At 41.9% G+C, this 16,025-nt stretch overlaps 1 protein-coding gene across 1 annotated transcript in view; it reads right to left on the bottom strand.

The window, feature by feature from the left end:
• Window positions 1-16,025, bottom strand: part of LOC149286559 (tensin-2-like) — a 46,255-nt gene that overhangs the window by 8,720 nt on the left and 21,510 nt on the right. Inside the window, exons 4-18 of the mRNA XM_089493963.1 lie at window positions 15,765-15,803; window positions 15,087-15,125; window positions 13,091-13,137; window positions 12,371-12,542; window positions 12,074-12,124; window positions 11,798-11,920; window positions 11,649-11,713; window positions 11,441-11,524; window positions 9,649-9,761; window positions 6,604-6,664; window positions 6,442-6,526; window positions 5,642-5,771; window positions 4,647-4,712; window positions 4,319-4,435; window positions 2,186-3,610 (exon numbers count right to left, since the gene is read on the bottom strand). Of these exons, the coding sequence (XP_089350089.1) occupies window positions 2,186-3,610; window positions 4,319-4,435; window positions 4,647-4,712; window positions 5,642-5,771; window positions 6,442-6,526; window positions 6,604-6,664; window positions 9,649-9,761; window positions 11,441-11,524; window positions 11,649-11,713; window positions 11,798-11,920; window positions 12,074-12,124; window positions 12,371-12,542; window positions 13,091-13,137; window positions 15,087-15,125; window positions 15,765-15,803 (2,617 nt within the window). The remainder of the gene's footprint in view (window positions 1-2,185; window positions 3,611-4,318; window positions 4,436-4,646; window positions 4,713-5,641; window positions 5,772-6,441; window positions 6,527-6,603; window positions 6,665-9,648; window positions 9,762-11,440; window positions 11,525-11,648; window positions 11,714-11,797; window positions 11,921-12,073; window positions 12,125-12,370; window positions 12,543-13,090; window positions 13,138-15,086; window positions 15,126-15,764; window positions 15,804-16,025) is intronic.

Genomic DNA, 16,025 nt, shown 5'->3' with positions numbered 1-16,025 from the left:
TAAACAAACCCTAGTGGTTTCCCAAGAGAGACGAGGGAGGGGGCAGAATGGGGTCAGATTCCAGGAAAACTTTTAATTATTTTTACCCACTAGCATGAGGCACATGTCTGATGAGGGCAAAATGCTATTTAAATGTCATGTTATCACTCACTGGGTGCAGCATGTTTCAGTCAATGCAGAAGTGAACTGAATAAAAGGCTTGTATATATACCGTATTGGCTCGAATATAGGCCGCACTTTTTTCCCCCACTTTAAGTCTTTAAAGTGGGGGTGCGGCCTATATTCGGGGTCTAGCGCCCGACACCCGGGACATGCAGTCCCGGGCGCCGGGCAGGGTTAGGATACAGATCCCCCGCAGCGGTGCAGGGGACCTGCATCCTACTCCCCGATACGCTTAGACAGCCTCCCCTGCCAGCACTTTCCACGGGGGGGTGCCGGCACGGGAGGTTGTCTAAGCGCATCGTGCGGATGGTCACCGGTGACTGTCCGCACGATGCGTTTTACCTCTGCCCCCAAGACTTACCAGAGCAGACTCCCGGGTGTCTTGCGGGGCCGGCGGGGGACATCTACGCAATACGCGTATACAACTTCCGGTGCCGGCACATCAGCTGAGTGCCGGCACCGGAAGTTGTGTACGCGTATTGCGTAGATGTCCTCCGCCGGCCCCGCAAGACACCCGGGAGTCTCCTCTGGTAAGTCGGGGGGGGCAGAGTGGCAGCATATCTCGGGGTGGGAGGAGGAGGACAGTGGCAGCATATCTCGAGGGGGGAGGAGGACAGTGGCAGCATATCTCGGGGTGGGGGAGGGGGACAGTGCCAGCATATCTCGGGGGGGGGAGAGACAGAGTGGCAGCATATCTCGGGGGGGGGGAGACAGAGTGGCAGCATGTTTTTTTGGTGCTTTTTTAAAGAAAAAAACTTTTTCTTTAAAAAAGCACCAAACTTTTAGGGCGCGGCCTATATACGGGGGCGGCCTATATCCGAGCCAATACGGTATATATATATATATATATATATATATATATATATATATATATATATAACACACACACAACCACTGCAAGTACTATTATTGTGAAGTGGAAGCGTCTAAGACAGGCATGTCCAAACTTTTTTCGAAGAGTGCCAGATTTGATGAAGTGAACATGTGCGAGGGCCGACCATTTTGCCTGACATTCTTTGAACCATTACAAATTAAATGCAAATTAACTATTTTATGCAAAGTTTATTGAAAACGGCATAGTTTTCATTTTGTGACTTGGATGAAAAATCTAAACAGGTGTTAAATCACTCTGCCTTTAATATCAAAAAAACAGATCTATATTTGGGCAACTTATCTGTGGGGCCTTATCAGTTCGGAACGCGGGCCGCAATTGACCCGCGGGCCGGACTTTGGACATGCCTGGTCTAAGATTACCAACAGCTCAGCCATTAAGCAGTAGACCACACACACTCACACTAAGTGCTGAAGCACGTAACAACCTGTCCTCTGCTGCATCACTCACTACAGAGCTCTAAGCTGCCCCTGGAAGCAACATCAGCACAATCACAATCATAGAAATGGGTTTCTATGGAGGAGCAGCTGCACACAAGCTGAAGATCACAAGTGTCAGCTGGATTGGTGTAAAGCCACCACCCCTGGACTCTGGAGCAGTGGAAGTCTGATTGGCGAATCTGGGTTCGACAGATGTCAGGTGAACACTACCTACAGTACTAGGTAAAGTTTGGAGGAGAGGAAATAATGGTCTGGGGCTGTTTTTCAGGGTTTGAGCCCCTTGGTTCCAGTAAAAGGTAATGCTAATTGCTGCAAGACATTTTTAGACAGCATGACTGTATAGAAAACACGGTCCCATAAAGACATGGTCTGACGAGTGTGGTGTAGAGGAACTGGAGTAGCCCTCACAGAGCCCTGATCTTGACCCCACCCATATCCAAAGTTAATTAAGAAAATGGGTTTAAAAAGGTCAGAGAAGGTGAAGCTGAAATCTGCTTATTTCCTAGCAATATAGCTCTTCAGTCTATGTTGATATTAAAGCTAACGCATTTTCTGTGAAATAATGGAAAACCACATTAACCCACATGATAACAACAATGAGACTTTATGGTCTTTTATGTTTTCATTTGAGACATTTGAAAATGTTTTTTGAGAAATATATATTGCAGACCATCATGACTGCATTACTTACCTTGGTTTGGATGATGAGGAGGAGTCTGTTCACCAGTGCTGCCAGCAGAAATGGTGTCATCACTCATTCTTCGAGAAGCAGAATTCATAGGAGCAACAGGGGACACAGAGCCTGGTGAAGAATGACCACCGGGGAGACTGTAAGGCGACACACACGTTGGAAATGAGGGGGTATTGTAACTGGGGGTGCAGTGGTTTGGGAGGTAAGAAGGGTGCAGGAAATGTGGGTAATTAGGTCCATAGCCACCCTCTGCAAATTGGCCAAAATGCAATGCATCTTCCCCGTGTGGTGTAGGATACCCATAATGCATCTTTGCCTGGGGCATTTGGAAGTTTGGAATATCATGGCTAGGTTGAACACTCTGCCCATAAGTTTGCGCTAAATGTAATGGATGCTCCCCATGGTGATAAGGTTGCATTGTTGGCATCTTGGTCCCTTCCAGAGGCCACATGTTGGGTACACTATAGCAAGCTGAGCTTTGGCAATGTGAGCAAGGGCATAGTGGAAGCAAAAGAGGTTCATGAGGAGGTCCCTGGCGCATATATGGCCTTGTATCTCGGAGGCTTCCTCGTTTTGGTGGGCTTTGAGTATGATAATGTTGAGGTCCCTCAGATAGTGAGCGATACAGCCTCCTTCTGTCTTGCTCATTATACATTCCTGGATAGTTTGCATTTTGTGATGAAGCAGCAGGTCCTGGAGCTCCTCTGGGATCTAGTAAGCCCTCTGGCCTGAAGTAAGATCTACTTGGTGGCCCCTCAATGTTTGGAGGAGCGTAGCCCAGCCTGCATGAGCAATGTCTAGATAGCAATTGTCTTCTTTCTGGGTAAACAACAAGTCCTCCTAACTGACCAATCTCTTCCTCCATAATAACCATCTCACAATCTCTTTGAGTGCCCCACTGTGTCTCGCAGGGAGCCTCTCTTTGCCCTTCCCAGGATGAGGAGGTCAAAGGCAAATTCCGAGATGTTCTTTCATCGCCTGCTCTTGACCATCCTGGCGAGTATGGACGCCTTGCTTCTCCATTCACTTTTGCTTGAGTGTTCTGGTTTGCAATTTCCCTGGGAATAAAATTGTGTAAGTCGCGAGGTCTTTCATCTAGATTATTTTGCTGATTTCCGTTTTGGGTTCCAGTTTCTTCGTGCTTAATGACCTGGGAATATTGGGGCTCCACATCTTGCTTTACCATCACTCCAAATCCACCCAAGAGCCTCTCCAGGTCTTCTCGCTCAGCTGCAGTGGGTAATGGTTTTTGAGGTGTTTCTTCAAGTCTCTCAGTCGGAGCTGAGGAGTGTCCAGAGTCACTACTGACAGATAAGAGGCGCCCATGATGTTCAGGGCTCCCATTACTGGATGGCAGCGGAGTGCTTCTCTTCTTCACACGTGCATACAGACTGCCATCTAACGGACCACGAGTGTGACTTAAATCTGCAGACAGAAAGACGTTTCTTACATATATTTAAGGTTCAATGGGGAACAAAAATATATACATTTTAGACAGAGTTACTCCAAACTGAGCATTGTGTTGACTGTTTATCTAATTGCAGCAATTTTGAGATAAAAGAAAGCTAGTACCATTGTTTCAGGTACTGAGGAAGGCATTTTTAAATAGCAGTTATCAGATTTGCAACATTACGGGGCAGTTTGATGTCCCAGATAGGCTTATTTGGCACATTTTGCACACCTTCTACCTACATTACACCTGGAGTAATCATGGAGTACTCTAATGTGCATTCCTCTGTAGCAGGGGTGTCAGGGACAATAGACTGTCCCTTTAAATACATGTACTTTTTAAAACTTTTATAGCTTAAAAAGCCTCACGGTTGGTTTTAGCTAAACCACATATTACAAAAGCATTTAATTATTTTCTCCAGCTTAATGCCTATTTATTTAGTATTTAGATAATATAATTTTACCAGCCCTGCAATTTATTTTCCTCTTTGAATGGATTATCTACAAACTCATCAAAAGATCAAAGGAGTATGCAGAAATGAACGCTTTTACAGTGTATTTGTATATGTCTAGGTCAGCAATGCTATTCTGCAAAACAGAAGAAAAAGGGGTCCCAAGGACAATGGGGAAGTATGCTGGATTAGAGAGACATATGTGTGTCCCCTATTACATTTAATTACTGACCCTCCAGGCTGTCTTCATGATGCACGTTGAGGTTCTCATATGAGTCATAACGAACCAGCGGGTCGGTGATGTCATAATCCACTGAAACTGCTGGGTCGTTGAGGAATATTTCACGTCCTTAGAACGAGAGATGATAGAGTTGTTCAAGAACAACCAAGAAAAACATGGCGGCAAGACGCAGGAGTGACACGAATATACGCGAGGAAAGGGTAGCTACAGAAGTACATATCAGACGCGACGCCAACAGATTTACAAACATGAATTAAATGCGGAGACCTATAGAAAAAACTCTCTGGGGGCATCTACTTTTTAAAAAAAAACAACTCACCTTTTGCCTTTTCATTCCCAGATGAAAATATAAACTCCACTGTGGCGCCCTCTGGGAACCTGTCATCTGCGGAGGAAGATGAACACAAAAAAAGTCAGGCTGAGGGAATAAAGCAATAATAAAAGTAATTGAAAAGATTCATTAGAAAATCTGTAGCACTAAGCCACTTCATGTTTCTTTAGTATAACATGTTTAAGGGGGGGGGTGGAGATTTTTATTCTTACAAAATGACGCATAGAAGCAGCAAGAAAGTTTTTGTTTTTCCTTCTAATGACAGGAAGACTTGATAACGTATCAGACCGTATGTAACCGGGCAAATGGTTTCGTGGATGTCTCTTTCCACAGTCTAATGTCAGAGGTCGGCTCTTACATCGGAAATGTGTTCTGAGAATGCCGTTAACACTAGCCCAGCTCTGTCCCTTTCCCATGCTTTCTGACTGTGGTTACAATAACCCAGACTACTTTGGTTTTGCAAAACCTCAGCATCTTTGCCTTTCTTGTGTTTGAATAAACATTATCTCCCATCCTGCCTTCCGTAATAAGATAATTTGGGATAAAAAGCTCTGTAAAAGTGTGCTGTATATTTGTACGAGCATTTGGTTAAAAGTGCTCTACCTAGGCTGCTGAATACAGCACTTTCACAATTAAATACAGTGCTAAGAACCTCACAGCTATTACTGCTTTGTACCAAACCCTAACAAGAATTATTTCTTTGATACCATGGGATTTTGACTTGTTTATATCCCCCCTGGCCCTGATTTATTATTGTCATCACACATATGACACAATAAGAGTGCACTGATAGGTTCAAAAACATGTTGCCATAGCAGTAGATATGTGTATGTTATTTTCACAATAGAAATAAAAAATATACAAGACAGCTAGCTTTACCATGACCCCTTCTGCTGGAGTTTTTTTTGTAGCTCATTCCAACACCAGTAGTGCCTTTTCTGCATGAATTATGCCTCTACTTGTATGCATAGGCTGGATCTCACCTGTACATGCGCAGTCCAGCTGGTCTTTGCTGAAGCACAGGTGTGTGTTGTGAATGGTGCAGGTGTGGAACTGGAGTCTGAAGATAACCTCTCTCTCGTGGGGCTGGCTGTGTTTATGATAGCATTTCACCTGCAAGAAACATATACATATCCAGAGCCGGCCATACTTCATCCTACAACAAAGACTAGGGGTTCACCCTATCTCGGTCACTGCGTGGCCAAACTGAGAGTACATTGTATCCTAATAGTCATCTGAGATCCATCAGAGAGGTCTGTGTTGGATCATCTTAATTTGCTATGTGACTCAGTGGACTGTTTATGGAAGAGATTTAAGACAGAGAAGAACAGCTGTTCCATCACAGACGTTATTACTTATTGTGAAAAACTAAACACTTAACTGCTAAATATTAAGTCTAAGTTATTGCTAAAAACACATGCCTATTAAAGTTGATACATTTGCGGGTGAGGAATGATCTAGTTCTGTAGGCTCGACAGAAGCTAAAGCGTTTCATAGAGAACGACAACAAACAGCACCCCTAATGGCTGTTGACAGTACTACACACAAATACAACCATCATCAACCAGCACCATATATCCAGCAATAACTGATACCTCCCTACAATAAGTTAGACGCTATCACTGACTTTTTGTTGACCCAAGATACAGTAAATGATGCTTTAAATGATCGGGGATAGGAAATATATAATACTATAACTCCCACCGGTTTGTGATGGCGTTTGATGGGGCACATAACCTAAAACCTGTAGGGGAAGAGGAGTGCCTCTGTCTTGCATACATACCATGATGTCTCCTTTAAGCAGAAGCGCCGGCTCCAAATTAATGCACAGCTGGCGTTTCTGGGCTGGTACATCTCTGTGACTTGAACTACAAAAAAGAAAAGCTTTAGAATTTATTAAAATAGGGACAGAAATAAAGCAACAGAATTCGTTCTATCGACTCACTAGATCCCAGATGTGTAGACAAGCTGCATGGACTGGTATATCTTCAAAAAAGGACAAAATCCTGAGAAAGACAAAAAAAAGAGAGACATTGTGGAGAAAGAGGGGACTTGTGTTAAAAAAGACAGTAACAATGGCAGCAAAAAATATGGAAGGTAGCAGAACACCGGGAAAGTCCGTCTGTTCCATCAGTGATGGTAGCATGTTTAGGGGCTGTAGAGAGTGAACGTTGCCAGCAGGGCCCTTTCCCTAATGTATCGGTTTGTCTTAGTCTGTCAGTTCTTGTTTTGTCAGACCCCTTGAAGATAAGCATTGTATGATGCGCTGCGTAAATTGTTGGCGCGATATAAATTAAAGATAATAGCCATAGTTTAGCGTGAAGATTAATGTCAATGTTTTGTTTGTGCAGGTGTTATACAGATGTGGTTATGGACAATGGGCGTTTATATATATATATATAATTAGACAAACGGCCATCATCAATAACCTTCTAGATAACACCTGCACCAGTAAAACATTGCGTATAATAAACGTAATTCCAAGTTATGTCATATGTTTGGACCTAAGGAGCCCCAAGGGTGAAGCTGCGAGGGGAGAAGGGCCAGTGTTAAATTTTGTGCAGGAAATTCCGCCAGCACAGGAGGAGTTAAATGATAGAAGAATTGTTTTACATATTACATGTTCCTTAATGGTGTTTATGCACTTACATATGAGCATGAATGCGATAGGTCTATTACACAAAAAGCAGGAAAATCCAAACCATATTACTTTATTAAAAGCAATGGAGGAAACGGCCAATGCAGAACAGAGACGCACAGTAATTCCGAACAGATGTTTGCCATATGTGGGGAAGATTCATGGTATGCAGAGTCCGTAAAGGAAGCGACATGACTCTGGAAAGCCGTCCACTCAATCTATACTCTAACATTATGGAAACAATCACATCTTGGCTTGGGTCTGGTTATACTTGGCCTGGTGTTAATTATCTAGAGATTCATTTTCTCCCAAATGCTGAAAGCTGAGATGTTCTGAGGAGTTTTGTCCCTGGAACAGATGGATTTAAGCCGTCTCGGTGTGACCGTATTCCCAAAGCTGATGTCTAGGCATAGAAACCATTAGAGGAAAGTCCTGAGCATAACTACAGAAGACTGCCTGTTGTATTACCAGCGGTAAACCTCGAATCTTATTTTTTTGTTAAACCTTTGAAACATAACGTGTTATTATTGTTCCAGGAAACAGAACCCTAGTAGACCACCAAGGCTTCTAGCAGCTAGACCATTTTAGCAGCTGGAGATTTATCACTCTAAGTATTTACTAAGCTACGTTTGAGCCTAAAATTGGTGGGCCAAATGAAATCATTGGACCCCTCGATCATACAAGGGGTAGGCTTGCAACATTTAGTAACACGGCACCCCAAAACATATTTGGTGGACAGCGCACTACAACATTCACCCTGCAAAATGGATCAAGTCATTGGGTAAATGTTGTCTAAGCTTCTTTTTACTTTATGTACAAACTAGTAGCTACACGTGGAACTCAAGGAAAGCTTCTGGTAGTGGCCCACAATCTTCAAACCATAGTAGCAATGGTCCCATATACCCTTGTTGCAAGCCTTCCAATGAATCCTACGTCATACTAATATCTAGAACATGCTTTAGAACCCGTGTCAATTTTACCCCAAGTTTAAGGTCTCTGACACCAATATTATTTTTATTCTCATCAAAATTCAGCAGGCTATTGTTAGCCTTTTTTTGAGGGACAACTTAAAGTGGCATTTTTTTTATCCTGTGGAAAAAAATATATACCGTATTTGCTCAATTATAAGACGACCCCCCAAAATCTGAATATTAATTTAAGAAAAGAAAAAAGTTATTATTATAAATTATGATTATAAGACGACCCTATAGGAAAAAAGTTTTACTAGTAACTGTTTATTCATGTAAACTATTTTTTTCTTTTTAATTTCCTTTTATTTACCAACCTGCCCCCAGTTATGCACATCTGCCCCCAGGCATGCCTTTTACCCTCCTATATGCCACCCTGCCCCATGTTATGCCTTTTAGCCCCCTTTATGCCACTCTGCCTCCAGAAATGCCTTATACCCCTATATGCCACTCTGGCATATAAGGGGTTAAAAGGCATATCATGGGACAGAGTGGCATATAGGGGGACACTTACATACACAGACACTTATCTACCCACCCAGACACTTACCTACCCACTGAGACACTTACCTACCCACCGAGACACTTTCCTACCCACCCAGACACTTACCTACCCACCCAGACACTTACCTACCCACCCAGACACTTAGATACCCAGACACTAATATACGAACTCAGGCACTTACCTACCCAGACACTAATATACCCACTCAGGCACTTCACTCACCACGATGCCTCAGCAGGCACTTGCTCCAGCTCCCACGGGATTACGGCAAAACTCTGTGTGACCCCGCGAGGCCCCGCCTCCTCCAGAAAATTGAAGAGGTCTACCGGATCCGCTTTGGGACGGCACAGTGCCGCCGGGGTCCCGGTCCTGCTTCTGGAGCAATCTCCCCAACCGGCTCTGCTTCCCCGCAGTGGGCGGGGCTATCCCGGGAGCAGGAAGGCACGCGCGTATGTAACCTCGGCTGCTGCCGGCACTTTCGCCGGCGCTCGGTGATAAACGCCGGCAGCATCTGAGATTACCATACAGGAGGATCCAGGTCCCCTGCAGCGTTGCGGGGGATCTGGATCTTAGTCTAATAGTCAGACCTCATTTGAGGTCTGATTAGAAGACGACCTCGATTACAAGACGAGGGGTATTTTTCAGAGCATTTGCTCTGAAAAAAAACCTTGTCTTATAATCGAGCAAATACGGTACTTTATTATAAAAATACTTACGAAAACAAGGGGCAGCCCCACGAAAAAAAGACTCTACTAGTTGAAACATTGGGGAATGGAAAACCTTGGAATTTTTAGAATATTCATCCTGTGCCCTGAATTCTATTAGTTTGAAAATCACAAGAAATATCAGTGTACTTTATTAATGCCCAGATGTACTTACCTTCTTCAGTCTGCAGGGCAGGAATGACGGGCAGAAGAATGCACTGCAGGGACAACATGTCGCTGCTAATCTTTATATTCCCGGACAGCAAACCTCCAAAATAATTTATATACCTGCGCAGGGAGATTACACTTAGGACAATGTATTTTACGGCAATGGGGGAAAAAACTAAAATTATGTTATTATGTATTAGAACATTAACATATTTTTTTTTTGTTTTTATTATGAAAATAATATTTCTATAACTCTACAAAATAATGATTTTAACACATATGGAACGTATATCTTTCAGCAATAAATTAACAGATAATAAATCATAAAAAATACTTCCAGCCATAAATTAAAATAGACAATAAATCATAAAAAAATACTTCCAGCCAAAAAATAAACACATAATAAATCATAAAAAGCATGATATCAAATCCAAATGATATTACCCCAAATATTATTATGGATGATCATGGAGTGTAAGACCTTTCCTCTCATGCAATATTTTATTCCAATACATATTCATTTTTTGCCACTGGCACTTCATAAATGCATAAACAAATCGAATATTTAGCATTAACGTAGAATGTGGGCTCACTGGACCAGTACCTTACAGTCTGACTAATACTATTTTCATGAATTATTTGGAGTGAGACATCATATTATTTGTGATGTTTTCCATAACCATTAAAAGGAGCCAGACTTCACGTATATCCTCTGCTATCAAAAACCTCAGCTAACCAGAGAGTAATACCCTCTTTTCAGAATTCAATGATTTGTCCAGGAAGTTTCAATATTGTTTAATTGTTTTCAGACAATAAAAAAAAAAAAAAAAAAAAAAAAAAACTGGAACAAGTTTAGACAAACTTGAAAATCAATTTCCCTGCCGTTCTCATGGGTTATGTTCCCTGATCATATTTCTAAGTAATTTTGCTTTAATAGCATCTGGACAAGACTGGTTTCTGCACTTATTAGAAGGTTTCTCGGTTTAGTATTTTGAGCCCAAGGCCCAGTAGCTTTATAAAGTGAAAGCAAGGTTTGTGAAAGCATACAGGCAAAAAAAGATCTTAAAAGATACAATTCCAGTTGGGCAGGGCATAAGTTAGAAATTTACAAAGAAAAAGGCCAAAGTGCTCATGTCCTTCCACGTGCCTCGCTTATTGTGCTGAACATGGCATGACCGTGCCATGTTGGTCACATGTTACCCAAGTCTTTCAGTAAACAGGGTCAGCCTCAGGGCTCGAGACTGAGGAAGGGATAAGAGAGACAGTATCCGCTGAAAGCAGGGTAAAAGATAAGGGCTTGTGGGGACAGAAGAAAATATATGCCAAAAATAAATAAAATAAAAAAACCTAATTATGTTCACGAAGCAAATGAAAGAGTTATCAAGCATGAAACTAAAAAGTGATAGTTCGCCTTCCACATTCTTGGGGAAAAAAAACCCACCATGGCCAATTCACGTAATGGAACAGGAAATGATTGCGTTGCTGAAATATATAAAAACACTGCCTCTGTGATGTTTGCTGGGAATTCATTAGCTGTTTGACCTCTCTGAAGCCGGAGGAGCACATCCTTTGAGTTAGTCTAGTAATCGTCGTCACTCCGGTAAAAAGTTCTGCACAAAGGGAAGTGGCTTCACCTAAAAAAACCGTCTGCCGTTCTAGATAAGAGGGTTAAAGACTGATGGGAAGTTTCTTTCCTACAGCAGGAAGAGGTCCAGATTCTAAAGTCTGCAGGGCGACGGACGTGTTTGGCCCTGTATGATGCACAAGGTATACCTTTCTTATTTAGCATTCTCACTGACCTGCGTTGGGATGGATGCAGGGACATCGATACTTTATCTTCACAAAACTTTCTCATGGCAAGAGTGCTGAGAGCCTGATCCACACTGCAACACGAGAACAACAAGATAATGACATCCAGAATTAATAGAAGGAAGCCAAGGGCATGAGATGCATATAGTACCCTCTCTAAGGCCAAGTGAAATTTACCCAAAGGGAAAAGCTGCATACCTAGCTGACACCTTGCTGTAGTGCATGTAGGAAGCAATGACCACTCCAGTCTTCCCTTGATTTCCCTGCCACAACAAGAAATGCACATTATTCATACAAAGCCCAGTTATTACTATAGCCATGCGGTGCGCTCCCATTGCACTCCGTACCTTGCAGTGTAGGACAACCACATGTTGTGGGTCGGAATTCAGCCAGGCCTCCATTGCCTTACAGATAGAACAGATTATGTCCAGTGGAGGAGCGTGACAATCTGGCCAGTAAAAGTCCTGGACCTACGAGGGAAACGGAGACCAACTCTAGTACAACTCTATCAAGACTATTAAGGAGATACTACTTGATGGGAGACAAAACTGAAACCAATGCCCATTATACCAGGTTCTTTACTTAAAGCCATCATGGACATCTGCTCTCCAAGTCATACATACCTTGGGGTTGAGTCTGGTGATATCATGTCTCTTCCTAGATAAGTTAAAAAGCTGTAAAAGAGAGGACACATCAGGCCATTTTGCAGATAACTGCCAGTAAGAAAGACCTTCAGGCCAACACTATAGTAATTACTTATAATATACAAAGCGCTACATACATTTCTATAATTAGGGATGTTTTCCTTGCTCTAATAAAAAAATCAACGTGGTCAGCAACATGGGTTGACGGCCCCATATGACCTTGAACCATTTGCACTTCACTAACTCGTGCTCTATGTGGATATATTGCTGTCTTACCAGATATTTATCATCATGTTTGGATCTCAGCATGCTTGCCACCTCTCTCAGGTTGCTGCGGTAGCGCTGCTCCTCCAGGTTAGTGGGGAAGAATACGCTTATGATCCGCTCGGTTATGTATGTCAGGTCCAAGTCATAGCTCCGCTGGATCACTTGATCCAAGCTGAAGTTCCTAGATTAAAAACAAAACACATTCATAACTGTGCTTGTAGTCTTATCCTCCCACAGCCAACAATACACTTTCTCAATGAGAAAGCAATTACCTTTTCATATTCACAAATACGATTGTTTCATTTCACCTGCTTCTCATAACCCGGCACATGAATATACTATTATTATTATATTTTATTTAAACTACATTCTATAGATTCCGTCATACTACAGCAATGACCAAATACAAACGTAACAACATTAATGAAAAGCAGAACTAAAATCTTAAAAAGTTCTAAACTGTTTACGCCATGCCCCGACTGGATGATAGGGCTCCAAACTTATCGATACTCGACTCCAGCAGGAGATCAGGAAAAGTGTAACCACGCTTGTGGCATTTGGTAGCCGCTGGCCTTTAAAGTGCCAGGACCGCTTAGTCATCCCCAGTTCAGTCTTGGTCTACACATTGCTTAAGCTTGTATTAACACGATACCCATTAAACTAAGCAGTACACCTACTGATGAAACCCTTCATTCAGAGGCCAGCCAGTCACTAAACAGAACTTCTCACCTTGGCAGGGAACTCCGCTGTTTGATTTTAAGAGATTTGGTGGAGCCCTGAAAGAAAGGGTGAATAAAGTCATCTTCTTGGTATGTACAGTTGAGAAAGTCCATTAGATTGTCTCCAGCTGATCAGTAGCAGTAAGAGAGAAACACATTTACTTCAGAGGAGTTTATGAGCATGTGTTTGATAGGAATTCCGATTTTGAGAACAGCCTGCATTAAACTATTGTTCTTCTCCAGAGAATACTTTTGTTTATGTGCCAAGCCTGTAAATTCTTGGGTTAATGCAAAGGAGTATCAGTTTGGGTTCATCTTGGGTTCTAACCTTCTGAGGATCCCTTGGCACACACCCTGCTGAGATCAGTGTTATAGGACCCTGCTATGGTCAAACTAAAGTCCATTTGAAATGTATATGATTCCCAGAAGCTACAAGGAAGAAGGGCACCAGGATAACAGTGGCCTTATTAAGCGCGAAAGTCTGTGCCTTTAACTAAACAAATAATTCTGGGACTTGTTTTGAACAGTTATATGAAGAGCCAACAGTGAATAACCCCCTAAGAAAATGTACACATCCAACCAATTAGTCATGCAGATAAACGAAACATTAAAAAGGGACACTCCACCCATCATATACACTTTAATGCATATGATAACAGAGTTATTTTTCTGCGATGTCCCCTTTGGAAACACATGGGGGGATTCTGCGGAATATACCATAGATTTGCCGAAGCCCCTTCTATCTGCTATGCAGGAGATGTGTTCGACCAAACATCTCCTGCCACAAGCAGCTCCAGCACCGGTCTCTGCAACCATTTGATCTATGACCATATCAAATTGTCTAAAAAATAATATATTACAGCATTGGGTTGTTTTAGTTCCCCTTCTTTCTAATCCAATACTCTAACGGTCAGAAGCCAAGTTTGCTCATCCATGAGCAGGAAAGAAATTTCAATGACTTAATAATCACACTCTGCAGATCCAAAATAAATATTGCTCTTTTAGATGTTACGATCTACACTTTTTAGGCCATATTCAGTGTATTTATGAAATGTCCTACTTGGCTTTCACTAACAGGGATCCAAAAATATGATATAATCTCATATCCAATAATCTGAACAAAGGATACAGGCTTTACCACGGGCAAATTCAGACACATATTGACCCCCTACTCATATGAGGAGATCCTGAGAAGTCTACATAGTATAGAATGTTCAAGGGCCAACGTTAAATTCTTTGTCCCGATGCCTCTTTAACGAGTTATTTTTATGTAAAGTTCTCTATTCTACACTAACAAGCCCTGCTCCGCATATTTGCATTTAACACACCTTTGGCATTCACTGAGTTAAGAGGGATGTTTGCACGGATTTCGCATTGCAAATATTTTGGCAATTTCTTGAATTCCTTCCTAGGTGTCAAAAATATTCCACCAAATTTAAGTAGAATGCCAGCATGACGTTACAGAGTGTAACACTTTAGCAAGATGTAAAAGAAAGAGGAAAGCCAGCATTTTCTTGTGTGAAGACAAAGGCATATGTTGTTCTTAAAAGTGGGATCTCCAATGTTAAAATGAGTGCCATTTAGTAGACATGGGTACAGCTGGCAAAGCATTTAAACACATTTTCCTTATAAAACACGGAACACTCAGCACCAGAAGTAATAGAAGTTATAGATAGCAGTAACTTTGTGATTTAAGTCTTTGTGGCTCCAGTATACGCCACTTTAGCGAAGGCGTGAAAGCAAATTACGACCGATGCGGCTGTTTGATCACACTCTGCGAAAGCACCCAAAATTTCCATGGCTCTCCCCCCCTTGATGTTTTTCCCCATTCCTATTGCTTCTATTTCCCTCCTTCTTCTGAAACAGGCTTTGTCACTCTCTCCTCGCTAACAGCCAAGAAAAACCTAATTTCCACCATAGCCGTCCCTTCTGCCCCCTCCCTCTCCAGCCAGAGCCATTAACCTATTCCTTGTATGAAGTTCATAAGAACGTCACGGCTTCCTTACCATGTGCTGGATTGTAGGTCCTGGGGCTGTTCTTCGCCTCTGAATAAGAAAAAAAAAAGGCCTTGGTGACTGTTTATTGTCAAACGTCGCCCTGTTAAGACCACGTTATTCTGTGAAGCCCAAAACTGCTCCACCAACTCATGGAAATAGTTGGATTTTTGTTCCTTGTCGTTTTCAAAAAGGGGATTTGATTACAAATCATCCAATAGAATTATCTCAATCAGTGTATAAAATCTCAAATCTCACATTCAGAGACTGGAAAAAAATAAAAGTATTCTCATGTAACTCGCACTGCCAAATTAAAACCATTTCGTGGTACGCTTGAAAAGTGTTTAGATTGACGAAGCTTGTTGAGTTCTGGATTCACCTCACTTGTGCCTCAAACACGTGATCTCCGGTACCTCTCCTTTACGCGTATTATTAAATTAAATGAATTGCAGACCGGTATACACGTTGCTACAGAGTCAACAGTATTCTTACGAGAATCCAAGGAAATCTCTTTCAATAATAAAGCTATGGTATTTTATTTGCCTTAAATAAAACAGTAAAAGAGTATGCGGGTCTCCGCCAATATGTATGGGGAAAAAAATATGGCTTTAGGTAAACAAGATGATGGTTTCAGAATGACCGTATCTAGAATAGTATGAATGTAAAGATGGCCGATATATTTTCACTTACCATATCAGCTGGAGGAGGGGAGGAACAACCAATTGGAACCTGAAAACAACAAAAGGACATAAGAAGAATAAAAAAAAGAATAAAAACCTACAACATATGGAACATAAAACTTCTGAAATGACTGTTTTATTTATGAAACAGTAGCATATTTTGTAGCACATTAGTGGGGACGAGAAAGCACTGAAAACTGCTAAAAAATGGGATTAATGGCCTGGATCTTGGGAGCATACAATCTATTTCAAAGCTAGTAGAGAAGAGGTG

The sequence above is a fragment of the Sceloporus occidentalis genome, unplaced genomic scaffold (genome assembly GCF_023333645.1).
Source record: "Sceloporus occidentalis isolate IW3139 unplaced genomic scaffold, rSceOcc1.0.p SCAF_68, whole genome shotgun sequence".
NCBI lineage: Eukaryota > Metazoa > Chordata > Lepidosauria > Squamata > Phrynosomatidae > Sceloporus > Sceloporus occidentalis.
This window is presented reverse-complemented; position numbering and strand designations above follow the sequence as displayed.